The 24,451-nt window shown below is 40.2% G+C and overlaps 1 protein-coding gene across 5 annotated transcripts in view; it reads left to right on the forward strand.

Moving 5' to 3' along the window:
• Fndc3a (fibronectin type III domain containing 3A) overlaps positions 1-19,300 on the forward strand; it is a 136,070-nt gene extending 116,770 nt beyond the window's left edge. For all 5 annotated transcript variants that reach the window (XM_051195402.1, XM_051195400.1, XM_051195401.1 and 2 more), the window contains 11 exons: positions 459-527; positions 1,321-1,439; positions 5,515-5,620; positions 5,708-5,883; positions 7,012-7,125; positions 7,773-7,922; positions 8,020-8,303; positions 8,387-8,599; positions 10,579-10,745; positions 11,556-11,683; positions 16,907-19,300. In XM_051195402.1, coding sequence (XP_051051359.1) covers positions 459-527; positions 1,321-1,439; positions 5,515-5,620; positions 5,708-5,883; positions 7,012-7,125; positions 7,773-7,922; positions 8,020-8,303; positions 8,387-8,599; positions 10,579-10,745; positions 11,556-11,683; positions 16,907-17,221 — 1,841 coding nt within the window. In that variant the 3' untranslated portion in view covers positions 17,222-19,300. The remainder of the gene's footprint in view (positions 1-458; positions 528-1,320; positions 1,440-5,514; positions 5,621-5,707; positions 5,884-7,011; positions 7,126-7,772; positions 7,923-8,019; positions 8,304-8,386; positions 8,600-10,578; positions 10,746-11,555; positions 11,684-16,906) is intronic.
• The last annotated feature ends 5,151 nt before the right edge of the window (positions 19,301-24,451 follow it).

A 24,451-nucleotide genomic window follows, 5' to 3' on the forward strand; every position in this document is an offset into this window, starting at 1 on the left:
TGATGACTTTGGGGCCAGCAACACCCGAGTCATCTTTGTTCTCAAAAAATAAAAAATAAAATGTCAACAACAGAAATCCTGAGTTACTCACTTAAACTTGCTGAACATCTGCTTACACATGAGATTAATGGAGAAGCACAGAGTGCAAACTTGATCAGGGCCAGGAGACACAGTTGAAAAGTTAACCATATTACAAATATGTACAAGTTTCAAACTGCCTTTAAATCTAAAGTCAGTGGAATATTGTGCAGCCACCAAAAATTATTGAAGTGCCAACTTTATAAAATGTGGGAATAAAGGTGTATTAATTGAAACGTGTTGACAACGGTGTAGACAAAGGAAGTATAAATAAGTGATAGTTACATTGTTACAGGTGATTCTTTCCTCTTTAACATCCTGCCTTGGTATTCTGTTTGGGGTTGTCTGTGTTTTAAGACTGTCACCTTTGTTTTTAATAGATCCACCAAAAGACAATGGAGGGGCACCCATCAATAAGTACGTAGTGGAGATGGCGGAAGGGCCTAATGGTAAGTGTAGCTGGTGAAGGTGATAGATTTGTTCTAGTCAGTGAGCCTCAACTCTTTCAGACTTTGCATTGTGCTTGCTGCCACACAAATGTTTTTGCTTAATTTGATGGTGATGGTGGTGTTTGTAGCAGCCATGATCATGCCCCGTGTGATCCACTTGAGATTGTGACCTCTGGAAATAAGTGCATCAAATGTCAACCAGCTATATATCTCTATTATTATACTTAATTTTTTTTCTTTTTTCATTTGTTTAGATTGTACAATCCTAGAATATTTGGACTGATCCTGAGATACTATATATTTAGTGTTTTTATTAGAATAGTTTATTAAATTAGATTTATACCAAAGGAAAATTATTCTATAAAAGTTAGCTCCAGTTTAGGTTTTTATGACATGTAAGCTGTATGCCTGAGTCACCTGTACAAAATGGCCTGTTTACTGAAAAGAAAGATCTGGAAATTATGATTAAATGTGCTGTGATACTGATTCCTTACACTCTTGTTATAATATTATTACTGGACCAGTAAACACATTTAATATGCTTGATTAAAAGCAATTACCAATTTAACCCAAAGGCTGTATAGAGATATTTCAGTTCAACAAACCCACACAGATTTGTCTGGAAGGCTACACGCATAAGGAAAATTAAATTCTTTCCTGGAAGTCAGGCTTAAAATGTTTCTGACATATTATGTAAACACTTAGTGAAGCCTGAGATAACCTGCCCTGTCCGTGACACCAAAACATTAAACATTACCTCTTAGGTGACCGCACACAATTCTGTATTTTTCAGGAAACAAGTGGGATATGATCTACAGTGGAGCTACCAGGGAACATCTTTGTGACCGACTGAATCCAGGCTGCTCTTACCGCTTACGGGTTTACTGCATTAGTGACGGAGGGCAGAGTGCGGTAATGCTTATGTGTAGACTTGTTTGTTTTAATTTGGACTCAATGGGACAGGATCAGCATCCTGCCCTTTTGGTTAAAATTTGTGTACAAATGTGGAAAAGTAATCCCTGTTTTCTGAGTGCCTAGAGTTACTGTTACCAGAGTATGCTAACAGGGTATCTCACTCCTGGCCCATGTGTAGGCAACTTTAGGGTGATATCTGATAGCCATCTCCAGTAGAAATTGAAATAGATACTGTTTCCTGCTCTGTAAATTATGTGTCAGGAGAAACCATAAACCGTTTACACAGAGATATGATATTTGAGTATTTTAGAAAAGCATTATTTTATGATTGTTAAGAGATTCAGTAGCCAGTAATTTAATCCCAGCACTTGGGAGGCAGAGTCCAGTGGATCCCCTGAGTTCAAGGCCAACCTGGTCTATACAGCGAGTTCCAGGAGAGACAGGACTACGTGGAGAAACCCTGTTTTAGAAAAACAAAAACAAGAGAGAGAGAGTCACTTAATAACTAAAGTGACTGATAACTTCATCAGTTGTATTGATCCTATCCCAGTTCTGAGGACAGTTCTAAAACCTGGTTCAGTTTGAGTACATCAGGCAACTCCAGTTAAACTCACTCAGCCCCAGCATTTTTCATGGGTCAGGGGTTGAGTGAGGGTGTCTTGCTCTGACGCTCTGAGTGCCCGTGTGGGCTGGCCACACAGTACTCCCACTGTCTAAGCACTCAGTGCTTCGCCTTTGAATCTGCCCGTAAGCCAGAACCACTCTGCACAGAGGGAGACTTTCCCTTTCCTGTCTTTAAGTCATTTCAAACCACAGAGTCATTTTGTCCTCCCCACTTCCTGCCAGAGTGCTTGTTTCTGGTCCCATCTCTGTGTTTCTCACTGGCTGAGTTTAGGGGAGCCTCCTAAAGTGTGCCAGGGACCCTGGCACAGACATATACCAAGAGCTGCCCCAGTAGCAAAGCTAAGTGTAGCAGGATGAGGCAGACCCTCTAGCACAGAGTGCCTCTGCTTCTCTCACCTTCCTGTTCTCCACTCTTGGACAGGCAACACGCTCCAGATGCTTGCTGTATTTGTAATGAGTTGAATCAAGAATCATTTATGGGAACATTTAGAATAACACTGATTTTACATCAGTAAAAATACTCTTGTGAAACAGTGGCTTTTAAACTCTTGTTAGACGTGCAAGTATTGTGAAACGGAGTGTGAATCCTGCTCCGTAGACTTGTGGTACTGTGTTCCATTTTTAGCCATTGAGGATGCTCACTGAGAGTAAAGGCCTCACTTGTTACGAGAACACTATTTTTCTGTAGAAGAGACCTCCCTGAGTCCCCAGAACCGCCCAGAGAAAAAAAGAAATCTCCCTGCTTTTAAGAACAACAAACATAAGTATCTGAAATTATTGTCTAGTACATCATTGAAGCATTCTTACATAGAATGCCTGTTTGGGGCGGGGGTGGGAGGGTGGGGGTGATGTTGAGCAAATAGTTTGTGTTTAAAAAGAATATACATATAGTTAATCTTGAAAGTAAAATCCAGGCTGGGGCTTGAACCTTTTCACAGTAAGGTATTGCCTGGCATGTGTAAGGCCCTGGGTTCAAGCTCTGTCTCATAAGAAAACAAATGAAGACTTCCAAGTAGGAACGAGTACTGAATAGAAAGGTGCTGCATATCAGAGAAAGTTACCTGGTTGTAGAATTGTTTTTAGAGGGGTAGAATAAATAAGTTGACCTTTGTTAGGAGTTGTAGATCTTTGAAAAGTTTGAAGAATGCCTACCCATCTCAAATACATCTTGAAAACCTAACTAACTTAACTCTAAGTTTTGACTATCATATGTAACTATCTATAATCTGTACTAATTTATACATTTCTAAATGAGTTATATAAATACAATACCTAAACAAACACATCACAAAATTTACCTTAAATTGTATCAATAAATGAAAATCCATTCCAAAACAAAGTATTCATATCTATACCATAATCCTCTTTTTACCTTTAAAAAGAATTGGTTGTGATCATTAACCATTTATAACCAACCCCATATAAATGAAAACAAACATTTATAGACAATATTTGGGAATTTGGGCGTCATTCTTTCCAAACTGCTTCCTGCTGGTAGGAAGTGCTGTCATGGGGATCCTAAGAAGACTCAGAAATCCTGGCTGTAGTGGTCTGCAAGGGTGCCTTGTCCCAGCAGTTTTGAATGTTGGATCACCTGAGATACTGTTTCAGGGGGTCTTGCTTGATCAAACCATGTTAGTCTGGAAGGAATCCACAGCTTTTATTTTCTGTGGAAACAAAAATAGAAATCCTTTTCCCCAGTAACCTGTTCTTTGAGTTAAATTTTGAAGTCAAAGCATTTTCAAAATATATAAATTGAATTAATCCAGCAGCATTTGTTTTAACAGTTGTTATTTTCTCAACAGTCAAATGATACAAAGACAATATAATACCGTACAGTATCCAGATTCTCTCTGTGCTTTCCATCTTTACTTTGTTTATTTCTATTTTTTCATTTTTTGAGACAGGATTTCTCTGTGTAACTTTGGCTGCCCTGGAATTCACTCTGATTACCAGGTTTACTTTAAAATCACAGAGATCTGCCTGCCTCTGTCTCCTGAGTGCTGAAATTAAAGGTGTGTGCCACCACACCCAGCTACTCTCTTTTTATTATTTTTTTAAACCATTGTATCCTGTTTCTTTTTCTCTCCTAAGCCTACACATATTTTAAAACACACTGTAAACCTTTAGAAGTTTTTCTTAATTTGAATCTGTCTTTATTGTAAATCTTTATCTTTTTCTGGCCACGAGTCTTTTATCTGGTAAACAACAACTTTGCTAAAATGAAAGCCATAGCTGTATTAGCTGCGACTATCCAAGATGGCGGCGGGTACTTTTACCGCCAGAACTGAGAGCTGTGCTCACTGTCTTGGTCTAGGCTGCCATCCAGCAGCATGCTGCCGGCTTGGAGATGTTGTCACTGCCATTGCCAGCTCTCGTAAACACCATTCAGTTGTTAGCAGAGCTCTTTAAAAGCCTTGCGGGTTTTTTTGCCGCTTATGCTGAGACAGGGAATCTCCCTTAAAGGAGCTGCACAAATCTCTGCTTGTCTCTAGCAAAACAGAGTCCAACACAGAAAAATGCTGCTACCAAGAAGCCTTGCTTGTCTCTGTTCTTTGGTTTCTAAAATCCTTTTTAAAGCTTTTGTTAAGTTTTAAGTGGAAGTTCTCAGGTCCGCGTTCGGCACCATTATGTTAAGAGTAGTCCCCCCTGCCCCCTCCCCCTGCCCCTGCCCCCCCTCAGCCACACCAGTCCCAAATAACACACAGAGACACTGTATTAATATAATTCTGTTGGCCTGTTACTAGCATTTCTTATTGGCTAGCTCTGTCTTAAATATCAACCCATTCCTATTAATCTAGTATTTCCAGAGAGACGGGCTGGTGTTCTTCTCTCTCCGTCCTCCATCTTCGATCTCCTCCCTACTCTTCTGTCCTCCTTGTCTCCTAGTCCTACGTACCTTGCTTTCCTATTGGCCGACAGTGCTTTATTCATTAGCCAATAAGAGAAACATATTTACAGAATGATATCTCCCATCAGACCTTTAGGTTAAAATACAGTTTCTTTAAAAAAAAAAAAAAAAAAAAAAAAAAAAGAAGAAGAAGAAGAAGAAACGAAAACTATGAGTCTTAACCTCCAAAAACAGTAAGGTAGACAGCATTTATAGCATCAAAACAATCTAAGAGATCTGTGGATCTCTTTGGACAGAACTTTTTTAGTTGCCTATAATGTCTTTGATACTGTATTTGTTTCATTTCCTAGTTACTAAAAGGATTTGTTCTTTTTCCAACTTGTTTTTTAAAATGGTAGTTATAGTATATGTCTTTTTGCCTATAAAAATATATGTTGCAATGATTTAATAAGGCTTGATTCTATTCAGAGCCTTCCTTTCAGTTGATAGTATAGTTTCATGCTATTGGTATAATCTCATGCTGTGTGTATCCTTTATCAGAGCAATCTGATTGTCTGTTTAGGGCATTTTGTTTTGATTTTGCTTTTGTTTTGGCAGGTCTCTGAATCCTTACTTGTGCAGACTCCAGCTGTGCCTCCTGGCCCATGCCTCCCTCCCAGGTTGCAGGGTAGACCCAAAGCAAAAGAAATACAGTTACGATGGGGTAATTTTCATTTTGGCAATGCATTATATTCAAGTTAGAACCAAACGTGTTCTTCCCCTTAAAAGGCCTAAATCTGTCCACCCTTAGGACCTCCTGTAGTTGACGGTGGATCACCCATTTCCTGTTACGCGGTGGAAATGAGTCCTGCAGAAAAAGATGAGCCGAGAGACGTCTACCAGGGATCTGAAGTGGAGTGTACAGTGAACAACCTTCTTCCTGGAAAGACTTACAGCTTCAGACTCCGTGCAGCAAATAGGATGGGGGTGAGGGACCTTCTAGCTCAGCCATCACTCAAGCATGTGTTATCATATCCTTTAGCAAGGCATTTTGTTTTAATAAGTTTCCAGTGATGAATAAGAAATAGTGTGCCCTAAACCTTCCTTGCTATCTTTGTACTTTCAGGCCTTGGTTAGTTCGTGCCACTTCAAAAGAGCTGTGGTTTCCTTCAGGGGTGTTGAACAACCTGTTTGCATGGTCACTGTGCTGGTTTTAAGGAGCATTTACTCCCCATTTCAGACCAGATGTGATTCAGGGTTTGCCTCAGGGGCAGATGCTAATACTTAAGCATTTCTGATTCATGTAAGGTATTTTAAATATACTGTATGTGTAGATAGATAATTCCATAAAATGAACAAAAGTGATGATAACCCCACTTTACAGCTAGAGGCACTGGAGCTCAGAGAGAGTGTTCCTATACCCCTGCTAATGCCCTCACCTCTCCATTAAGGCAGGTTCTCTAAGACAAAGCAATTGCTTGGGTGTGTAGCACATGATTTTTTAAAGTATTCTGTAATTATTTATTTTTTCCAAATTAAGCTGACAGGTCTCTTTCCCCACAGTATTGTAGAGACTTCAGTGAGTAGTGCTTTGTTTCTTATCCTGTCCCTAGCTGATTTTTATCTGTGAGCACCACGCTTAAATATATTGTGACTGTGTAGCCCGAGGCAGTCCTTATTTAAGCTGTTGTCCTCTGTGTGTGCTCAGTAACCTCACAAGGTCGCATTTCACTGGTAGCAGATTCAGTACTCAGTCTTTGTTTTATTTACTGAGTTTTAATGGTTTGTCAGAATGACTTTATTTACTCTTTTGTCTCTAGATACCCATTTTGACTCTTGCTACCCCAGATTTTAAGATAAAATTGATGCCTGCTGTCTCCCAGGCCTTTATTTGGTACCCATCTCCATTCCTTACAAATTCCTTCTTATTCCACCTACCTAATTCACTGATGCCTTGCTTGCCCTTTTTGCAAAAAGCCATTCATGAAGGGAAGAAGGGAGTTGGGGAGAGAAAGTAAAGTAAATGAAACTTAAAATTTTACATCTACTTCTACAATTGTTTGGTGAACGTTTAAGGATGAAAAAGGAAAATGTGTGTTCTGTTTGTTTTTCTAGTTTGGACCATTTTCAGAAAAATACGATATCACTACAGCTCCTGGGCCACCAGACCAGTGCAGACCCCCTCAAGTGACATGCAGATCTGCAACTTGTGCACAAGTGAACTGGGAGGTATTGTCATTTCCACTACTTTACATAATTTTCCTAAGTGATTGGAGGAGGAGTACATATAAAAGAATAAAGGTGATCGCACTTTCTGGTCCTTCAGTTATTGTGTGAGAAATACATCCTAGATAAATTCAAGGTAAAAGTGAGTTGAGTGTTTGAGTCAGGTATGTTTGCACCTTAGGTACTTAGACTCTTGTTGTAGTTTGTGTTTTTATCAAAAGCTTTGTTTCCTTGCTGAGATAGTGCAGCCACCAGAGGACTTTGACAAACTTCATAAAATTTTCTATAATACTACTACTGTCAAATCCACTGTTGCCAGTGTATTTACTGTGTATTGGGATTAGTCACTAATGACAATCACAATTTCAGTTTCCTTTGAAATGTAATGATGAAGGAATCTCTATAAGTTAACATTCTGTCTTCAGATTATTTTGAAGTTTGTTTACCTAACAGCCTCTGGTATGAGGCAGTTATATTTTGACCATTCAGATAATTTTAATGAATAAAAATGTAAAATTATACAGTGTGGTTGTGTTTAGATGTTTTAAATAAATTAAAAGTGGTCCTGTTTTTAATGTTAGAGGAAAGAACATTTTTGCCCCAAAGCTATTGAGTATCAAGACTTAAGAAACTGTATCCTTTCCTTAAAGATTCCTTTGAGTAATGGGACAGATGTCACTGAGTACCGGCTGGAATGGGGAGGAGTTGAAGGAAGTATGCAGCTGTGTTACTGTGGGCCTGGCCTCAGTTGTGAATTAAAAGGACTTTCGCCAGCTACTACCTATTACTGCAGGGTCCAGGTGGGTGACCGGTGCCTCAGCACACATTGTCCAGAGTCTCCTGTTTGGAGGCCACAGTCACAGTCTTGTGTCTCCTAACTTCTTTATTCACTCGTAGGCTATGAGTGCTGTGGGTGCAGGTCCTTTCAGTGAAGTTGTAGCCTGTGTGACTCCACCATCAGTCCCTGCCATTGTGACTCGTCTTCAAGAAATGAATGATGATGACATAGAAAATCCCCATTACTCACCTTCTACCTGCCTTGCAATTAGCTGGGAAGAGCCTTATGACCATGGTTCAGAAATCCTTGCCTACAGCATAGACCTTGGAGATAAGCAGCCCTTGACAGTGGGGAAGACGACAAGCTATATCATAGACAGCTTGCAGCCGGATACAACATACAGGTACACCCCAAAAACTGTTTGCCTAAACTGGAAAAGTGATTTAAATAATCGTAAGCTAAACTTATTTTTTGTGTGTCATTTAGAATACGAATTCAAGCCTTGAATAGCCTCGGAGCTGGTCCCTTCAGCCATACGATTAAATTAAAAACTAAGCCCCTCCCTCCGGATCCACCTCGGCTGGAATGTGTTGCCTTTAACCACCAGAACCTTAAGCTTAAATGGGGAGAAGGAACCCCGAAGACATTATCAACAGATGCTGTTCAGTACCACCTTCAGATGGAGGATAAGAATGGAAGGTGGGGTTTTACTTCCTTTTTCATAGGTCTATCTTGAGGCTAATGTATATAAATGTTTATTGCGTAAATAACTTGCCAGCAACATTATTCATGGTCATAGTGTGTGTGTTTTAATGCTTGTGTCTTTATTTGTGGCAGAGTTGTATATAGCCTCTTTTCCAGAAGGCTCTTTGCCATACCACAGATTTGTGGTATAACCATTTGTCTGTATTATGAACTCTGCTGGGTGAATGTTTAAATTCTTCTCAATCTTGTTAGAATATTTGCACTCAGGTGAAGCGCAAGAAGGCTTGCTAGAAACAGTCCTGCCTTAGCACTTGACTGAAGCCACAGGTTTTGAAGAACAATTCTTCACTATTTTACTAGCACTAGGTGAATTGACAGTTTAAATTTCAGTCCACCTTACAACAGTTGCATTTGGCATAGTGCAAAAAGGTTTGCAGAGAGCATTCTAATTAGTGCTTGAACAAAAGATAAAGCTTCTATTAAACATAAAACATGATATTGCAAACTTTTCATTCACATTCATTTAGCATATTAAGAATTTCTGGGGTTTGAATATGGCTAGGGAAAATTAAGGTGTTTGTGATCTACAAATTTAATATATACGTTCAAATTATGTCAACTTAATATCTTTATTTTGTGTCTTTTTTATTATTTTTTTAAATTTTAGTTTATATATATGAATGTTTTGCTTGCATGTATGTGGATGTACCACAAACATGCTTAGTACCCTCAGAGGTCAGGAGATGATGTTGGATGCCCTGGAATTGGAGTTATATATGGTCATGAGGCACCATGTGCATGCTGGGAACCAAACTAGGATCCTGTGCAAAAGCAGCCAGTGCTCTAAACCCCTGAGCATCTCCCCAGTCCCTGCTCTGTTTTTGCCTTCGTAGCTAACATTTGCTGTATGGTGGCATTATAAGAGAGAGTTTTGTTACTTTCAGCTGTTTTCAACTATGGTTATTCCCCATCTCCCTTTCTTTCAAATGCAAAGAAAATAAACTTCAAAGGTTCAGAAGGCCAGGCTTGTCCAGTTACTGCTTATTGCAAATATATATGCCACTTTATAAACTATTTCTTATTCTAGTCTTACTATAGTTTCCAGGCTGTTAGCAGTGTCTGGGCATTCATTACTCATTCCTCAGTTTCTAAAACTTTTTTTTAAAAACTGCTCGTTAAAAATATTGAGAAACAACTGGGCAGTGGTGATATACACCTTTAAACCCACCACTCAGGAGGCAGAGGTAGGCAGATCTCTATGAGTTTGAGGCCAGCCTGGTCTACAGACTGAGTGCCAGGAGAGGCTCCAAAGCTACACAGAGAAACCCTGTCTCGAAAAGCCAAAGAAACAAACAAATAAAAAATTGAGAAACATTAACTATATAAGTAATATATTAGGGAAGATATCTGTGATTATAAACATCTACCTAATACTCATATAGTTTATTGAAAATTATATAGTCTCTCATAATACTCTCTAAATGTCACTAAGCTAGCTAACATTATTCCTGTAATTAAGAATCCTTCCCCCCCCCCTTTTCTTTTCAAATAAATACAAGAGAAATTTAAGTACAGATTATCTCATAGCTCAAGTTAATGTTGTAGGTAACAAATTGTCTAATTATGATTGGTTAGAGATAACTCATAATAAAAGCAGTGCCTTCATGTTGTTTGGATGCCTTTAAAAGTGTAAACGTAAAAGGCAGCAGGCAGAGGCAAAGCTGTTCCTGAGGCCTGAGAAGAAACATATGATGGTTGAACATTAGATTAATGACACATTTTTCCATAAATCAAGTCAAATTGGGAGAGCTACATCTGCAGTGTGTATTAGCTGCTAGAAAACATAATTGACAATTACTCATGAGGGTAAGGTTTTTGGAGCCATTTGTTCCTAAATAGCATGCCCCATTATATACTTGTGTGTTTTAAAGCATTTTTATATGGTGTTATAAAGTTGATTATTTCTATTTCAGGTTTGTCTCTGTGTACAGAGGGCCTTGTCATACCTACAAAGTGCAAAGGCTCAGTGAGTTCACGTCCTACAAGTTCTGCATTCAAGCTTGTAATGAAGCAGGGGAAGGTCCTCTCTCCCAAGAGTATATTTTCACCACTCCAAAATCTGTCCCATCTGCCTTGAAAGGTAATTTACATCCCCTGAAGCTGTTTTCATTAATGAAGTGCTTTTTTTTTTTTTTAATTAAAATTTAGCACCCAGTGTCTCCCTATCAGTTATATAAAAGCATTGACAAAGCACATGCTAAGAGTTGTACTCACTTATCTGTGCTGCTTCATGTGTTACACTAATACTCAGGGAAGTCACTGATCTTTTTAATGATCTAACACAAGAATACTACATTGAAAAAGTTGTGTTTCAAGTTAGGTTCATTTGCTGTTTCTGCTCTTGTTATTTAAAGAATAAATATCACAAACTCCGGTTATTTTAATGTTTCAGATTGGGGGAGCCAGGTTTCCTCTTAGAAAGACAAATGCTTATTTATCTTGGCTTCAGACACTAACATGTACTTATGTACATACAACTATACACATATTTCTAACTTTGAAGTGGCTCTCGTTTTAAAATGACTCTGGCAAGGATTGTACTTTGTATATCTATCTAAAGAGATGACAACTCATAGTGATAGAGACTGCTGAGAAGGTGTGCTGTATGAGGTACTGGGAGTAGCTGGTTAAGCAGACCCCAGCTTGCACAACTGTTAGTAGCTGGCCTGTCCAGTGTTGATGAGTGCTGCCTTATCCAAGTTAGTGTCTCATAGCTTCATAAAGATTATTATTTATTTTTTTATCGTTTTACATACCTATTGCAAAAATTCACTATTTAAGTTTATAACTTGGTTTTAGAGATTTGTTGATTTTGATTAAAACAAGTGCCTGTATAATGTGCCAAATTAAATCAAATGGAGCTGATCTTATTTATGTTTGTTTCATCTAGCCCCCAAAATAGAGAAAATAAATGATCACAGTTGTGAAATTACATGGGAATCTTTACAGCCAATGAAAGGTGACCCAGTTATTTATAATCTTCAAGTCATGGTGGGGAAAGATTCAGAATTCAAACAGGTATGTGTCAAGATACTATTTTATATGTATGTATTTTTTAATCATTAGTTTTTATTTTCAGTAGAAGATTTGACTATATTTACTATCTAATTAAGAAACATCTGTTGAGTACATACTGCATTCCAGCTATCTTGGAATTCCAGTCATTTTGTGGATGCACTGTCCTTGGTAGACTGTTCATTCCTTTAGCAACTATTCAGGACACTGCAATGAAAAAAACGCCTCCCTTCTTGGAAGTCACAGGGGAGTGGAAAGACACACCTCAATAAACCCTGTGTCAGGTGGTTGTATGCGCATTGGCGGAAAGATAAAACTGAGTCAGAGGACTGGGGACCACTGTAGTGCCCCTGAGGAAGTGCTGTGAGAAGAGCTGCCCCAAGGCAGCAGTAAGGAGGCCAGTGTGAGGCAGACCGGCCCCTCAGACAGACAGTTACAGTTCTTAGCGTTGCTGCTGCAAGGCCCCACCCTGCCCCAGTAGCTGACCTTCACAGCATGCTCAGCATGTTGAGCCTTGCTGAAGCCAGACTTGACAGTCCCTGATTCCCCTGCAGCACTCCAGCTCCTACAGACTTAGTCAAACCTGTAGTTCTGTTGAGAAGCGAACAGAAAGGAAGCCATGGAGGTACAGAGATGATGTGGCAATCACACTGACATCCTGGGCTATGCAGTGACTTTTACTGCAGTGCAATGAGAAGCCAGGAAAGGGTTTTTGTGTTTTAGACCCGAATAGTTCCATAATCAGACACATTTTGATTGCACTGTTGAAATTGGAGTATGGAAATCAATAAGGACGCTTCAGTATTACATAATACATAATACATTTTGAAGAGCATGTAACAAAATGAAGTTCTGAGGAAGTTGGTTTTTAAGTGTCATAGTTAGTGATCTAAAGTTAGTGATGTCTGTATTATCTTATCTCTGTTATTGTCCAGTGCTTAACTGTAACAATGTCATTTATGTTGACTATAACAATAGCCTTTTATGATGAAAGTCTAGGGGAAGTGTCACTTTCCTGGCAGGGAAATTTCCAAGACAGCTTCTAGTAGAGAGTGGGTGACAGAGTGGGTGACTGTCAGTGTTTCTTGCGAAAATCGATGGCTAAGGTGGTCTGTCCCCATTAAACTTCATCTGCATGTTTTTCCCTTTGTGTGGTGAACCTCCTTTAGTTTTGAGGGTTTACAGAGTATTTGTTTTTAATTGTATCCTACAGTTTCTTTTCCCATTGGAAAAATTAATCATCCATCTCCTTTTTTCCACCCTTAAGATGTTGTTATAACAATAGAATTTTAATGCATGTATTTTTTATTTAAAACTATATAGAAGTGCAATATAACTAAAATCACAAAGGGCCCCAAGAGTTAAATTTGGCCTCCCATTGTTTTTCTTCATTAAATCATCTGTTAATTGACATAATTATATTTCAAATTAATTTACAGATGAGCAGATTTCCTTCCAAGGAAGAAGCACAATTAATACATAAGAATATGTTATTGTCTAACTGCATGTTTAAAGGAAATAGAGACCCATGAATTTTAATAAGTTTTTTAGTACATGAAACAGTAATGCTAATTCTAACTTAACTTTGAATCTGAATTAGTATCACTTAAGATTGCTAACTATAAAACTGAAAAGGCTGACTCTGAGAACTTCATGCTTGCTGTAGCCCCTCTAATTCCCAGCACTTAGCAGTCTTACAGTTTACCTGTAAGTTAACATTCCGGAAGCTGCAGGTCATCTGCAGAGAGTCCAGTCCCTTTTCTGAATTATGTTGTTTGTAATTTATTTGATGTTCAGTGTACGTAGACAAGAAGTGTAGGAAAGCAGAGTTACTATTGTGAGTTGTTTGTTATGTTCTGATTTCAGGGAACTCGTTTGTATTCTAGCAAGCACAAAGCTTAGGATAGGTGAAAGTTTGGGGTATAACTGCAGTCCTCGGACTGTGGAGGCTAAGTCTGCAGGAATAGCCACGTAACTGAGTCTTAGGGCCGACAACTCTCAAGCTGGGGCTTCGGTAGAAGAGATCAGGTATTGATGGCTCTCTGTTCTCAGCTATTAGTAATTTTAAGAAGGGGAATATTATTTTAAATTACTGGTTTCCTAGCCAACCTAGAAAATCCTAACTAGCCTGTAAGACTTCTGAAGATTCGGAGTTCTGGCAGCAACAGGTACTATAACCCTAGGCCAAGCTCAGAAACAAATTATTTCCTGTTTAACCTCTCTTCATCCCTTTCTCCAGTTGGTGGCCTTGCCCGGACTTTGCTGCCCTCTTAGCCTGTGCTTTGGCTGACTTCATCTCATCTAGAGTTATCCCCTTCTCCAGATGGATTTGTTGTATTGTCCTCTTCTTTCATATGCATGCTGACCCTGTGCACTGTCTTGCTCACTAGGTGTCAGGGGGGAGACTCTAAGAAAACTGAGACAGGTCAGGTGTCTGGTGGCCCTTCCAACCTTTCAGAAGGGCAGTCTTTTAAGTGGTGTTTCGGAGAGTCTAAGAAGGTGACATGTGAAGTATGAAAGAGCCACTTTCAAAGGATATGAACAACCCAGAGGTATTGCAAGTGCTGGAACGTCATCTTGAACTGCCTCGTGCGCAGTTGCAAGGGAGTCCCTTACAGAGTAACCTGGAAGCCGTGGGCCTGGTTCTCCAGCAGCTCCACAGATTCATCAGGGACTGTGTAGTGGGGAAGTTACTTTCAAAGAAAGAGACCAAATTCAAAGACACTTTAAGAGCTTTAGCCAACCTGAGCCTGGTCCACCTTTGAAACTTAAGAGTGAGTCAAGTAGTACATGAGCTGGGTAGGGAAGGGTTAGACATCCTGCCCAAGTTGAGGGGTCTGTGCAGAATCAGAGCCAGTGGGATTCACAGATGAAGCAGACATGTGCTTGAATGGAGGGATTTGCTCAGCGAAGGCCACTCATCTCTGCAGTCTGTCATCCATGAACTTGGGGCCCAGGAAAGCTAGTGTGGCTTTAAGTCCTAGTGGGAGTCCAGGCCACCACTGCCCAAAGTCGGGAGAAGGGTATCCCAGCCAAAATGAGATGATGAACTTAGTTTTCTGTGTCATTCATTCTGTTCAAACGTTGGATGGTACCCATCCATGTTGGTGAGGATTACCTACTTGGTTAGTTCATATCCTGGTCTATTCCAAACATTCTCACAGATATCACTGAAGTGGTTGTGCACTTCCGAATGTCATCAGTCAGGGGCACTGTGATGACAGCAGAGCAGGAGAATGGAAGCAGACCAGCCTTGAACTCACAGACATCCGCCTGCCTCTGCCTCCCAAGTGCTGGGATTAAAGATGTGCCCCACCACTGCCTCACTGCCTGACTTCCAGGGTTCCTTTTCTTTTTCTTTCTTTCTTTCTTTCTTACTTTCTTTCTTTCTTTTTTTTTTTTTTTTTTTTTTTTTTTTTTTTTTTTTTTTGAGACAGGGTTTCTCTGTGTTGCTTTGGAGCCTATCCTGGCACTCACTCTGTAAACTAGGCTGACCTTGAACTCGCAGAGATCTGCCTCCTGAGTGCTGGGATTAAAGGTGTGTGCCACCACTGCCCTGCTTTTCCAGGGTTTCTTAAGAGCAGTGCTCCTCAGACTGCACAAACCCATCACTTACAGGTGTCCATAAGTTGGACAAGGGTCCCACTAATTTGACCATACATGTGCTGCTGATTGTATGCTTATACGTTGGTGTGATTTTTAAATGTAATCAAGTGACTGCTTTATCTTAAAGTGATTTGTTTTTTTTGTGGTAATGAGATCAAACCTTTTTTGTCTGTATTATTCCATACAAAAGAAATGTATTTCTAGAATCACTGGTAGAAATAATAACACTGTGTATTCACTTCCAAAATTATGAAAAATCTCACTGAAAAATAACAAAACTTGCTCTTAAGTGATGACAGCTTCAAAGGTAAATATATAATGTTTTGAATCTTAGTGTGAGTCCTTGCTAAGTTAGGTCAGCCAAATGAATTTCTAAAAGATCATGATAGACAAAGAGTATTGAGTTAATTCTCATTGACCTGAGACCTCAATTATGTTTTCTTTACCAATGATAAGTTTATAATATCAAAATAAAGGCAAATAGCAATTTACCAAACTCTTAAGTTCATTCAGAGCCCCCCGTAGAAAATCATCTTGCATGGGCACTGTTTGAAACTCCTTCACCAGTTGGAAAGGCAGTAGATGTGACTTGTGGCCCACTTCTGGCTTAAGGAAATCATCTGGGAAGAGGTGTGGCATTATGAGTTTTCTTGTTGGTAGAATGAGAAGAGGCTCATTGCTGAGAGTGATAATGTCTGTGTAGACATCTGCTATCAGCCTAGCACTGTCCTGTTATACTGAGTACGTTCTCACTGAACTGTGAAGCCACCATGCAGGGCTTGGGTCACAGGCGCAGTCAGCTCTGGTGTGTAGCTTCCTCTTCTTGAAGACACACCTCTGAAAAGCTGTGTGGCTCCAGTATTGTTCATTTCTCTTCTAAGGCATGACTGAAGAGTTAGGTTTTCAGATTCTAGTCTGTGATTCCAAATGACCATTCTCTTTCTAAAGTTGACAAAATTGATGTGCAGTGGATACCTATACACAACTTCCCTGCTGTTGTTGATTTGACAGATGTTCAAAACTGTAGAACTTTACTCTTTAGGCAATTTTGGCTCCTCTAAGTACAAGGTAAGCATGAGTGTGCAGTATCCTCTCATACAGTGAGTTCACAAAGAAGAAGTTGACTTCTTTTTCTGTTTTGAGTAAAGCAGATAATTGATTCCAGTATTTGATTGCTCTGTAACTCACTTGTAAACATGAGAACACTTCTCACACCCTCACATTTGCAGCACACAGACAAGTACTTTAATGGATGTATGTTTTTGAAATGTCATTTAAAAGATAAGATAGAGGCTGAGAGATGACTCATTGGTGAATTATTTGCCATGCAAGCTCTGGACTTGAGTTTGAGCCCTAACATCTACATAACAGCCAGGTGCAGCAGCGTGTGCCTAAAATCCCAGTGCTACAGATTCACTGAGAGACTTTCAAAAGTATTAATAATTAGTGGTGAGTGATTGAAGCCAGTATGACTCAGTGTTGCCCTCTGGCCTATATGTGTAAGTGTCCACTCACCACACATACACAAAGATGAAATCGATGATACTAAAATAAGTCGAGAATGTGCTGTTTTCTGTCCAGGCTTCTTGCTTCATTCTTTTTCCAATTTTTCCTTAATAGATTTACAAGGGCCCTGATACTTCATTCCGGTATTCCAGCCTTCAGCTGAACTGTGAATATCGATTTCGTGTGTGTGCCATTCGCCAATGCCAAGACCATGTGGGGCACCAGGACCTGGTAGGTCCCTACAGCGCCACAGTGCTCTTCATCTCCCAGAGGACAGAGCCGCCAGCCAACACCAACAAAGACACTGTGGACGGCGTGCGTAGCCGGCGCACTCTTAGTGACGAGCAGTGTGCTGCTGTCATCCTGGTGTTGTTTGCTTTTTTTTCCATTCTGATTGCCTTTATCATTCAGTACTTTGTAATCAAGTGAAAATATAACTTTATTTTTAACACTGTATTACATTTTATTTTGTCATGTACTAAAATTATTTCTGTATTGCTTTTACAAAATGGTGGCATTTAGCACTGGCATTGACTATATATTGAAAAATGGTTTTGGCATTTTCAGTGCTTATGTGTAGGGCAAAGGCTGGCACTTCATGAGAATTCCGCCACAGAAACATCAATTTGGGGAGGGCTTTTTGTTTTGTTAATTAGTTGGGACTCCCCCCCCCCTTTTTTTCCTCCTCCCTGCACCCTTGGACATGCCTCTAGTAAGACAAACTTTCTAAAAGGCAAAATTTATGATTGTTTTGACCAGTTAGCATGAGTGTAACAGTGTTTGTTTCAATGATGATTGCCATGCAAAATTTTCAAATTGACTTAGAATTTACACTAACATGCTCTACGAAACTTGTTCAAGTCCGATGCTGTGAAAGCAATCTAGTGCTATATTTCTACCTCCTCATTTGTCTTAATTGTTTGGTAAGTGGGATTTTGATGAATAACTGGAGGGCTTAGCAAATAAGAACTGGATGAAGGAATCTGAGTGAGAAAAAGAAGCTTCCTCTTTGGTGAGTGTGGGGTTCTCCTTACACATACACGTGAATTCACAAGTGAGTCCAAGAAAGCACAGACCCAGAAATACCCACCTTTACTTGAATAGTTCCTCTTCTTGGGGTTTGAGAACAGAGAACTTTTAAATAGTAACTGATTTTGAAGCACATAAACTGTATGTGCATAAGTTCATACATGCACATAAGGGCTGTGTGCAGACTGCCTAGTAAAGAGACACGAGTCCACACTCACCACTTGGTCTAGGCTAGCTTTGAAGGACTCCCAATGGTTTTTTTTGCAGCATCTCCTATAACTACTGCCGTTGCCATCAGAATTTCTAATCAAACTCAACCTTTTTGTTTGGGGTACCAAATCTGAAGACAAAATTAATTTGCACCAGTAAACTTCAAGCTGCTTTCTTTCTTAAGAAACTAATGTTTAATGTATAATGTCTGTTTGGATACTGTTCCAAATTGTTGATTGCATGTGGGTACCGTTGCATTAGAGCACTTTGCAAATCGCATAGTTCATTGATGTCTTGTGAGCTTGCATTTGTGAGTTGGTGGATGGTCAAATTGAATTTTGTTGTATCACATTGTACATCTTGCCCTGATGTCAATGACTGCCAGTAATAATACAGTCTGCAATGAATCTATATGAAATTTTTGTTTTAGCGCATCTGTTATCTGTAGACATCTGTAACTAGCTTCTTTAATTTATTATTTGAATTTTAGAGTAGTGAATCACTAATTTTTAGTTGCTGAGGTTTGCATTTTAGTGGTTACTAAGCACTTCTGTCTGTCAAAAAGAAACATGTTTTGTGCTTTGAAGAATTCTGAAGCATTTCCCTTGTAATAGAATGGGCATGTATTGTAATTGTTTTATGTCAAATGATCTGCATTGTAGAAAAAAAAACATTAACCTTTGTTCAAAAAAAAAAAATGGATAAACTTGGTCTCTCCAAGTGGTAAGAAAACTCTCACTATAATATACTGTATGTTTACATTTTATTTAATCTCTCATGAGTAAGGTGAAGACTTGTCCCCCAAACAACCACGATTACGATTGTTTTCTAGAAACTTCTTCAAAGTGCCATATTTGGCAGTACAAATGAGTCTTGAGTGTAAGAGCCCAGAGATTTCTATATAGTTGAATGTCTAAAATGGTAAAATGTGCCACACAGTGGCTTATGTTTTTCATAGTAATTCAAATGAACTCCTATTTTTGATAGTAAATGTCATTTAATAGTGTACTCGCCATTTGAGCCTCACTGCAGTTAGTGCAGAGGAGAAAACAATTTTTAATGTAATCTTGATTTTACCTCATATACTGTACATTCCAAAAACTCAACTTTTTAAAGATTATAGATACACTACCAAACATATCACCTTAAAATTGTATAAGGTTGAACTTCATACAAGTGAAAAAATATAATCTCATAAGAATACATAAATATGTAGCAAAAGTATCTGTAAAATCCATGGAAAATAAAAGTTGTATCATTCTTTTTGGAGATACGTTTTTTTTTTTTTTTTTTTTTTTTGTATTTATAAACAGTTCATCATTTGCTGCTGCTGCCTATGTAAGAAAGTGAAATAGCTACTTTTCCCAAGGGGCTTACAGTGGCTTTCCCAATGGTATTTTAGCTTCTTCAGCCTGAGGGGCACATACCCATTATGCAAGTAAGAGTCCAATAGACTCAGGAATAAATTAGACACTCCACCCCAGTGCTCAGGAGGCAAATGCAAGTGGGTTCCAGGCCAGCCAGTCTACATAGTGAGACCCTGCCTCAGAAGAGGTTAGAAGCTTTGTCCTAATCAATTCATCTTGTACAATTCCTTAAATGTCTTGTCTTGTTTGCTATACATAATAATAAAAGGTTATTCTGATATAAACTTCCCATTGGAAAAAGGAAAATTCTAGTCCCATCTACTTGAGAGGTTGGGGCAGGAGGATCATCTCAGCCTAGGAGTTAAATGCCACACTGTGCAACATAGCAAGGCTCTCTAAACAAAGGAGATTTAAAAGGAAAAAACAATGTTTCCCAGGAGGAGTAAAACCCCTGTCTGTTCCCGAATTCCTCATCTATTCACATTTTTCCCACCACAGCAGCCCACAACCTTGCTGTTAGTGTTACAGCTGCCTCTGCTCCGCTGACACAGGCCTGCTCTAGAGGTCACTGTGAACCTCTAATTGCCACTGTGCTATGTGCATAATGCTACAGTGAGGCTTGAAGTCTAAGCTGAGCAAGGGGATCATCACTTCACAGTAGCAGACAAGGAAGAGACCGTCCTTGGAGAGGGCCTCAAGAGTCTTGTGCTGCTCTGCACCTGTCTCCTCCATCTGGCTTTGTATACATGGGATGGGATTATATACATCACCCTGAGCTTTGCAGGGCTAAGTTTCTAACACAAGTTCCTTTCCACCAGTGTGTGAAGCGCATGGTCTTTCTGCAGAGAGACCTCACAGGCGGTGGTCCAAGGAGGCAAGCACACAACCAGTTTAAAGCCAGAAGTGATCCCCTACCATCAAAGAAGGTGATGCTGCCATGTTTTAGTCTAAGTCACCCTTTGTTCTTTTTGTTGTTCTTTTGAGACAGGATTGTCTATCACGTAGTCCCGGCTGATCTTGAACACCTATTCTGCCTCCATCTGCCAAGGGCTGGAATAGTATATGTTCACCAACTACCCATTTTTCCCCAGGTGATCTTAGAAACAACTCAGGAAAAAATACTGACCAAGAAAAAAAAAAACAAAAAAAAAAAAAAAAAAAAAAAAAAAAACCCACATTTACAGCTGTATCATCAGATGCTTAGATGATATAGTGGCAGCTTTTCATCTTATGGTGAACAGCATGAGCTTCCCATGGTCCTGGCCACATGGACCCTGCCTCTGTTCCCCGGGTGGGGGGCTGAGATCAACATCCACTGGCAGGAAACTCCTCATTTGTCCTGCCATCTCTACTATGCAGAAAAACCTGGCCACACCTGAGCCCAGGGCCATATGACGGTCAGATCCTGGAGGTTAGCAGAGAAGTGAGCTCTCAGTCCTCTTCCAAAGCCAGCTTTGCTGTTTCTGCCCTTTGCTTACGATGACTTTTCTGAGACTGGTAAGATGGCCCAGTAGATAAGGACACTTACAGGCAAGTGATCCGAGTGCCATCCCTGAAGCCCACATAGCAGAACGACATCAGTGAGTTGTCCTTAGAGCATAGCAAACAGTCGATCATGTGGAGAAACCATTTCTTGACTCCTGGAGTGTAGGGAATAAGGAAGAGGCTGGGTGAGAAGCTATGAACCCCTGAGGGTAGGGAGAACTGTGAGTACAACCCAGTGCACTCCAGTCTACAGGTGGCAGCCTTTGGGGATAGGGACCCAGACCTGCCCGACCTTTCCTACTCTACAAGACATACTGAAAATCTAAAGCAGAACATGAAATTTCCCAAATCTGGCTTGTTAAAACGTTAGAAAATGTGGGCTAGGGATATCCTAGCTCAGTAATAAGGGCCCAGCTTAGTGTGTGCAAGGTTTTGGGTTCTAGCCCCAGGACCATACAGGCAACCAGCAGATATGTTACAAAATGTGTCAATGGGCTCCTGAGTGAGGTAACCCAGACACAGAGAGGGAAACATGGTATGTACTCATAAGTGGATATTAGATACAGACCAAAGTATAACCAGCCTACAATCCACAACCCAAGAGAAGCTAGGAAACAAGGAAGAATCTAAGAGACATACATGGATCCCTCAAGAAGGGGAAAGGGACAAGATTTCCTGTGTAAATTGGCAGCATGAAGGGAGGAAGGTAGGAGAAGGAGAAGGGGAGTGAGGTGGAGAACATGAGGGATCAGGAAGGTTGAGTTGGGGGGAGGACAGAAGAGAGCAAGGAAAGAGATCGATGCCTTCATAGAGGGAGCCAGGCGTTACTAGATTAAGAAACCTGGCACTAGGGAAATTCCCAGGAATCCAAAAGGATGACCCCAACTGAGAATCTAAGCAATAGTGGAAAAGCTAACTTCAATGCCCTTTCCATATAATGAGATTGATGACTGCCTTAAATGCCATCATAGAGCCTTCACCCAGTAGCCAATGGAAGCAGAAGCAGAGATCCATAGCTAAACACTGAGCTGAACTCCTGGGATCCAGTTGTAGAGAGGGAGGAGTGATGGGCAAAAGGGTCAAAGACCATGTTGGAGGAACCCACAGAAGCAGCTGACCTGAGCAAATGGGAACTCACAGATTCCAGACTGACAGCTAGGGAACCTACATAAGACCAAAGTAGGCTCCCTGAATGTGGGTGTCACTTGGGGAGCTTGGGCAGTCTATGGGACAGCTGGCAGTGGAACCAGTGTTTATCCCTAGTGCTCCATTCCCTATGGAGGGATACTCTCACCCTAGATAACAGGGGGAGAGGGCCTAGGCCCTGCCCCAAATGATGTGACAGACTTTGATGAACCCCCATGGGAGGCCTCATCCTCTCTGAAGATGTGGGGTGGGATGGGGAGATGGTGAGGGGTAGTGGGAGGACAGGAGGGAACTGGGATTGCTTGTGTATAAGATTATTTTTAATTTAAATTGAAAATTTTTTAAAAAGCATCCATTGCTATGGTTGCTCATGTCCACAACTGCCTCAGAAAACTGCCCTTCTGTGGAGAAGAGGCCAAACCTATGAAATCTCAAGCTTTCAGTAAAATTCAAGTAGAAGACATTCTCCAAATCTTTTCTCCTGCCCTCATAACCTAGTTTACAACAGACTCCAGTTCTACTTAGCCCTCTGTAGTGAGGTAGTCCTTCTGTAGCACTGACCACGCCCATTGGGGGGTGGAGCGATGGGCGGAGGTGACCTGAGGAAGGAGGTCGGAGGGGGCCAGGAAGGCGCTCTCTTTCTGGCGTGACTCGGACAGGAGAGGATCGGGTTGAATTTCCTGGTGTTCATCTGTCTAGGTTGTAAGTTATTTCTCCCTGAATAAACATCTATTCGGCCTATTTGTTTATCCTGACCCTTATTTACCGCAATATCTGGTGTCAGAAGTGGGATTTACCTGGGTTTCTTAGAAGCTTGGGTAGGAGAAGCCATCCCCAAAGGTTTGAAAAGATATCATAATGTCAGATGTTATAACTGTGGTAAGATAGGACATCTAAAAAGAAATTGTAGGCAAAGCTTCCCTAGAAGTAACACCCCCAGGAATGAATCAAACAGAAGGCCTCAGCCTTCTGGGTTATGTAGAAGGTGTGGCAAAGGCAGACACTGGACAAATGAGTGTAGATCGACCAGAGACAAGCAAGGAAACCCTTTACCATCGGGAAACTCCTTGGGGGGCCTCTCGAAGGCCCCCACATCACAGGTGGTTCGAACATTCCCAGTCACAGTGGAAGACAATCTCCCACAGGACAATTAGAAAATTCTGTGCCTATTATAAAAACTCATACTGCTCTGGATGACGAACTAGTGACGGAAGTTGAATCAAACATGACAGAAGGAAATGAAAAACGTATATTTTGGCAAACTGCTATAAATAGTCATAGGCCTAGATTGATAGTTAAGATGAATAATAGACTGTTTGAGGGTCTGGTGGACACTGGAGCTGATGTAACTATCATATCTAATAAATCTTGGCCTCAAAGATGGCCCCTGCATGAGGTAAATGTTCAATTCTTAGGGATTGGAACCCTGGCTCAGGTAAAACAAAGCACGAGATGGATTGACTGTATAGGACCAGAAGGACAGAGAGGGAGGTTGAGACCATATGTGGCTGATGTAGTGATAAATTTATGGGGTCGTGATCTATTACAGCAATGGAATACACAGATTAACATTCCTCCTGTATTAGATAGGAACCATAGACGACCTCATGATTGTGGAAAGAATACTGTTAAGTACTATACAAGACAGAGACCAAATATCCAGGCAGTACAAAAACAAAATACAAATGCTGAACAAACAGAGGAACCAAAAGCCCTACCTTTAAAATGGCTAACAGAGGAACCTGTCTGGGTAGGACAATGGCCTATGACCTCTGAGAAGTTAGAAGCTTTAGAAAGCCTGGTTCAGGAACAGCTAAATGCTGGACATATTGAGGAATCAACCAGCCCTTGGAATTCTCCTGTATTTGTGATCAAAAAGAAATCTGGTAAATGGAGAATGCTTACAGACCTGAGAGCCATCAATAAAGTTATCCAGCCAATGGGCTCTCTACAGCCTGGAATGCCCTTGCCTTCTTTGATACCCAAAGAATGGCCTATTATAGTTATTGATTTAAAGGATTGCTTCTTCACTATACCTTTACAAGAACAAGACAAAGAGAAATTTGCCTTCACGGTACCTAATTATAACAATTCTCAACCGGTGAAGAGATATCAATGGAAGGTTTTGCCACAGGGAATGCTAAATAGCCCCACCCTGTGCCAATATTTCGTACAAAAGCCGTTAGAAATAATTCGTAAACAGTTTCCACAATCCATAATCTATCATTACATGGATGATATATTGTTAGCTGACTCTAAAGGAGAAATATTAGAAAAAATGTTTGAGAAAGTAAAGGAAGTTTTACCTCGCTGGGGATTACAAATTGCACCTGAAAAAATACAAAAAGGAGAGTCTATCAACTACTTAGGATATAAAATAGGTCTACAGAAAATTAGACCACAAAAAGTACAGATCAGAAGA

This window comes from Phodopus roborovskii, unplaced genomic scaffold (genome assembly GCF_943737965.1).
Source record: "Phodopus roborovskii unplaced genomic scaffold, PHOROB, whole genome shotgun sequence".
In the NCBI taxonomy this organism is placed as follows: Eukaryota; Metazoa; Chordata; class Mammalia; order Rodentia; family Cricetidae; genus Phodopus; species Phodopus roborovskii.